Here is a 6052-nt window from a genome sequence, read left to right on the forward strand (position 1 = left end):
TTAAGACTGAATTCAAGAGAAAATTAATTTTGTGTATTTTTGGAAGGCAATTTTCTGTGCACTTCCGGACAGTGACCACGCGGCGTTCACTACACCGGGAAGGAGAGGCTATGTATTGCGCATACACATTCCCTGGGGGGGGGCAGGATACCCAAGAGGGAGCCCACCCCTCCCCCCCCCGACTGGTGCTTGCACAGGGGACTACCTTTATCTTTTTTTTTTAGATCAGTATACTGATAATGAGAAGCACTTTTCTCAGCATGTTCTAAAACGCTGTGTTAAATTACTTCAAGGTGGATAAACTATTCCCAGTTAAACTTGTGAGGAATGGTTAGCTAGGAAACAATTAGTACATCATAAACTAGTGGTGTTCTTGAAAGCTGCACCAGCTTAATTGCAAACTGTGCAGTCACCATACCAAGACTGGGGACTATTTCCAAGAAATGTCAGCGACTGGTTACTACATAATTATAACTATTTCAGATGCTGGACAACTTGATATCATTAATCAGTACAGTATTGGAAAGTGCGATAACAGAGCTAGGCTCAGATAGATTTTGCAGAGATAAACAAATTGAACCCCACAAGAAATAGTTGACAATATTAACGTCCTTCAGAATCACTTGAAGCTCAGCAACATTTTAAGGTTAAGACAATTTATTTCAAGCAATACACACGCACACACAAACACACACACCAATTCCATAGGAAAGGTTATGCTGACATTAGTTCACATAAAGCATTATTATTCTAAAAAAAATATTTTGGAACAGTAACATAAACTATCATGTTTAAATGGTAGAGGAAGGCATATCAGGAAACCAGCTACTTGATCAAAAGCAACATCTTTAATAAAGTCAGCAGCTTATCCAAAGAAACACAATTCAGCAACATATCCAAAGAGCACTGAAAAGATTGCCAAGCACCCATACAGAGCAATCCTAAGAAATACTAAGAAATAAGCCCCATCTTATTGAATTGAGTTTTTCCTCAGGAGAGTATTTCTTAGGATTGCAGCTATAGACACACACAAAGAGGCAGAAATGCAGATAATATAAATTAAACTACCTGTGTAGCTGTGAAGAATATGGTTGTTTTTTAAAAAAACTAATTATGGAACAGGGAAACTCTGAGGTAGGGAACAATACACGGACCTTCTCTCTGAAACTTCAGTACTCATTTCAAATTAATTTTATCCTATAGAATAACATATTCAAGAAAATACTAAAATTCCTATATCAGTCTCCCAATCTGTTGTCATAGGAATTTCTAAAAAAACTGTTTCCTTTATATTTGATTACAAATGTAAAAAATAAAAGCTAACTCCCACCTTCCCTCCCTCCAAAAAAAAATGTGGAATCATCTTGCCATCTTCCTTCCATTTCCTTAATGCCAAAGTCTTATTCTTGCCTTCAAATTGAGGCAACTATGAATTTTGTCCTCTTCTCATTTCTCCCATCTCCTTAATCTCAACCTTCTTGTACTTGCCAGAGCTCCGCCTCCTGGTAATCACAAGCACAGTAATCCCAATTATAATGGCCAAGATGACCACCACCACCACTGCAATAATGCCAGGTGTCAAGCGTTTCATGGAGAACTCTGGTGGTTTTTCATCAACATAGTAGATAAGGATTTCTTCAATATCAAGAGGTTCTTCATTGACAGAGACATTAAACATGCCACGATAAAAAACAGAGTCACCCTTTATATCTTTTTCAAAGTAATAGGCTACATCTGCTATATCCACATCTTCATGAGACTTCTGGGTAGCATTCTGCTTCAAGTCAATATGGATGAATGGGGAGTCATACTCAATAGCTGTGATGTAATTTTGTTGGAGCTTGTATCGGTTCTGAATGAACTGTTGAAGACCATTTGCCAGTTCACGCTCAGAGAAGGGAACTTCCCTCTCTTTGTGCTTCAGATTAATGAAGATCCAGTTTGTTCTGACAAGCTCACTGCATTTCATGCTTTTATCCCCCTTATCAGTTCTCCTTACTCCAGCAGAGTTCACACACCAACAAGTGTCTGTCTGATTGCATTGCCTTGCCTTGAAGTTGCCGTTGTCATCACAGTCGGGGTTGTAAAGTCCATCATTGTCCGGAAAGGCACCTTCTGGCTTATGGAAGTTCCTGACCCTTGAGGGGACCATTTCTGCTCTCATCAGTAGACATTTTGAAGTTAGTGTAGTACAATCCACTGGCTGTTTTGAACCTACTGCTGTGCATTCACAGTTAGAAAATTGGTTCCTGGTACAACTAGTCCGTTTATTTGTTTCACAAATGCAAGCATTCTGGGCTGCTGATGCAGTCACTAGTATCAGAAACAGTGTAGCCCCCAAAACTGACTCCATGGGTTTGGAGAGGAAGAGCAGAAGTCAAATAAAAGTCAAATGGATATAGCAGCTTGAAGACAAGATCCATCCACAGCAAGAGCCTCCTGGTTTCTGTGTGGCAGGGTGCGGCTCCCTCTCTTTGTAAACTAACATCAGACTTGCCTGACCAGTTTAACAGGTGACTCACAATCAAGAGGCCTATGGTAACACAGTAAACCCACAGAGGAGCAATAGCACTGCACCTTTTTCAACTATGATCATAGGGAGTGGCAGCAACTCTTCATTGCGTGTCTTTCTTTCCACCCACTGAATGAGGAAGCATTCCAGTAAGAAACACAGAAACCAATACCAAATTAAACTCTTGCAAATAGAAACATGCCTTCCTCATGGACTGAAGCAGAAGTGTCAGATTACTACCTAATGTCTGACCAAACCCCATCCACCCTCCTCCTGTCTTGCTTCTTGCATATGCACAGCCACATGAAATGGCCCTATGGTCCTAACAGATTCTGCTCAAGGTGGGTAGATTTGGGAGCAGAGAAAGAACTCAATACTACTTCTTTTTGCAAATATGTTATATTATGGTATAATGCAGAAGCATCACCATATTTATCCTACCAAACTACAGTGAGTCATCAGCAGAGGCCTTAAACCCTGAACCATTTTAATAGTACTTTATATCTCAGATCAAAATCTGGTACCCCAAATGCTGGTATCCAACACAGTTACACTTAGTACTTATGAGTACTATGCTATGAGCTAATATGTACATTCAACAGGAAATGAGATTTGATGCAGCTTCCTACTGAGTGTACTGTATAGACACTAGAAAAGCAGAGAATATTATGTTAACTGATCTATTCAATGCCAGATGACATGGAAATGGCACTCCAATTAATATTAATCTGTATTATGCTGCATCTCTTTGAGAACTACTGTTCAGCAATGGAAAGTTTATCTAGTGCAAACTTTCAGAAAATCTGTGTTATTAAGTGAAAGACATTCCAATATGAGGAAATATCTATTATAGTTTCCTCTTCTATTCTGGCCAGACTAGAGATGAGCCAAGACACTCATCATTCAGATGTTTAGATGTAAAGGCTAGAAACTGCTGTGACAGAGCCCATTTTAGGTGAAGACCATGGAACAAATGGTAGAAGGTAGTTTAACCCTTTCCCTTGTGCCATTTTCCTTGAGCAGATTGCTTCTGTAGAACAAGTTGCCAACTAGGGAGAAAAAACAGGTACCCATATTATCTAGATCCTTTTCAATCTTTCAACCTAGGTTTGCAAATCAAATTGCTTTCATCACACTGATGGATGGCCTGCACTAAGAACTGAAGAGGGAGTACATTCTTGTTGGTTCTTCTGGACCTCTCAGCAGTTTTAGATAACATTTATCATGGTATCCAGACCAGGATGGAATTAGCAGGCATGATGCTATGGTGATTGCAGTCCTTAAGGGTGTAGATTGCTGGAGATGGTGCTGTCCATGGCTTTTAAATTATGGAGGATGAATCTACAAGGTTCCATCTTGTCTCCCATGCTATTTAATACATATATATTACATATATATATATAACTGCTAAGGGAGCTGTATGATTAATACATCTATAACACCTGATCTACCTCTGTTTATCTAATCCCAGGGAGACATTTGAGGCCCTGAGCAACTGTGTGAGCTTAATGATGGATAGGATGAGGAATAACAAACTAACATTCCATTCAAAAGAGGCTCTTGGCTGAAAATCTAATTATGGATAAGGTATATTACTTGTGCATCCCCCTCCCCCCCCCTCAAGATTTGCAGATTGAAGGGTATTCTTGCATCCAGCATAGTTCTTGGATGATCAGGTGGTAGCAATGCACAGAGTGCTTTTTACCAGCTAAGGCTGATTCACCAGCTGTGCCATTTTCTAGAGGAAAAGGATGTATTGTAGTAGTTCATGTAGTACTGACTTCTCAATTAACATGCCCTGAAAGTATGTGGCAGCTACAGTTGGCTTTACATGTGGTAAACACTCAGATTGACAAGGTGTTGCTTTGGTTTTGAGCAAAACTGTGGTTCTTCCCAAATCCAAGGGCATCTCCTTGATGTCACACCAGTGATGTTATGTCAGTTCCAGGTATTCACCAGAAATGATGTTGCCCTGCCAGTACTGTGCCATTAAGAAGAAGAATTGCAGATTTATACCCCGTCCTTCTCCCTGAATCAGACTCACAGTGGCTTACGATCTCCTATATCTTCTCCCCCCACAACAGACACCCTGTGAGGTGGGTGGGGCTGAGAGGACTCTCACAGCAGCTGCTCTTTCAAGGACAACCTCTGCCAGAGCTATGGCTGGCCCAAGGCCATTCCAATAGGTGCATGTGAAGGAGTGGGGAATCAAACCCAGCTCTCCCAGTTAAGAGTCCGCACACTTAACCACTACACCAAACCGACTCTCTTTAAAAAAAACACTCTTGCTGGCCCTTAATCAACCAGTGGGCAACAAGAAATTAAAGTGGGAGGTATCTTTATTATAGGTCCAGACAAATTGCAATCAGGATAAATTGCAAGAAAACTATGGCTGAGAGTCTCTAAGAAAGGATTAATTCTTCCCCTCCCACCCTGCAACAAAACTATTGATGTTAAGTATCACTGAATGAGAGATCTGCAAGTGCAAGGACTTATTGACATGCAGTGTTGTTTAACAGAAAAAATGGCTGCAAAAATGAAAATGGAATAGTACCATGCCCAGGGCTTTTTGTTTTGTTTTAATTAAGCAGGAAAGCACAGGAATGCAGTTCTGGTTGGCTTGGCATCAGGGTGTGTGGCCTAATATGCGAATAAGTTCCTGTTGGGCTTTTTCTTTTTAACAAAGCCCTGACCATGCTATTAAGAAGGCGTGCTGGAGAAGCAATAGCATGAAGAAGCAACTGGTGAAGAAAGAATATTTGCAGTGGAGTTTGGGAGGAAGGGGGAGAGAAAGAGTAAACATAAAGTTTTACTAAAGAGTTTTGCCCAGATCCTAGATCATCACATGTGGCCTGAAAGTGAGATTGCATTGCCCCAAAGAGTTTTGTCCAAGTCCTAGAGTGTCATATTGATGTGATGTCACACACCAGCATGGCATCAATTTTAAAAACATTATTAAACTGTAATACTCTTTATGTTCAGAGCCTACTGAAACCTTCTCTTGTTTTCATTCTGCCTCTAGTGCTTCTCCTCTCCCTCTGGTTTGCAGTTAGGTGATTTTTTTTTGCAATCCTATTATTTCAGTAAATTTTATTGAAAGCAGCTCTGCATGTTTGGGACTGAATTATTTTATGCTTGGTACTGAATTATTTCCCCAGCTCTGCTAACAAGTTATGCATGATAAGATGTTCTGAGCTGTGGCATCAATACTGTGGAACTCATAATTCATTTAGCCTCCTTCTTATTGATCTTCAGATGACAAATCTGCTTGTTTTGATGGATTTGGTTTTCTCTGTTTGTTTTGATCTGTTTGCTTGTTTATTCATTTATTCATTGTGTTTTTATGTACTTCTAGGTCAACTGCAACACTCCTGTAAAAGATAGAGTGGAAATATTTAGCATGCATGTTTTCACACATGGAACAAACAGTGCTTCGGGTGAAGAGAGAAGAATGGAAATTGAAAAAAAAAATGGCACAAGCAAGTGATTCCATCTTTGCCAGCGGTACAGCCCAGCAGGTATATTTTCCTATACCTGCAC

The 6052-nt window shown here is 40.2% G+C and overlaps 1 protein-coding gene across 1 annotated transcript; it reads right to left on the reverse strand.

Annotated features, from left to right (window-relative positions):
- Positions 1–1104: 1104 nt before the first annotated feature.
- On the reverse strand, positions 1105–2458 carry TACSTD2 (tumor associated calcium signal transducer 2). Its single transcript, XM_060231893.1, has one exon. It carries the CDS (start codon positions 2351–2353, stop codon positions 1427–1429), a length of 927 nt encoding a protein of 308 aa, XP_060087876.1. The 5' UTR covers positions 2354–2458; the 3' UTR covers positions 1105–1426.
- Positions 2459–6052: the final 3594 nt, after the last annotated feature.

This window comes from Heteronotia binoei, chromosome 2, assembly GCF_032191835.1.
Source record: "Heteronotia binoei isolate CCM8104 ecotype False Entrance Well chromosome 2, APGP_CSIRO_Hbin_v1, whole genome shotgun sequence".
In the NCBI taxonomy this organism is placed as follows: Eukaryota; Metazoa; Chordata; class Lepidosauria; order Squamata; family Gekkonidae; genus Heteronotia; species Heteronotia binoei.

Coding starts and splice junctions, on each gene's coding strand:
- TACSTD2 (XM_060231893.1), bottom strand. CDS start 2,353: ATGGAGTCAGTTTTGGGGGCTACACTGTTTCTGATACTAGTGACTGCA.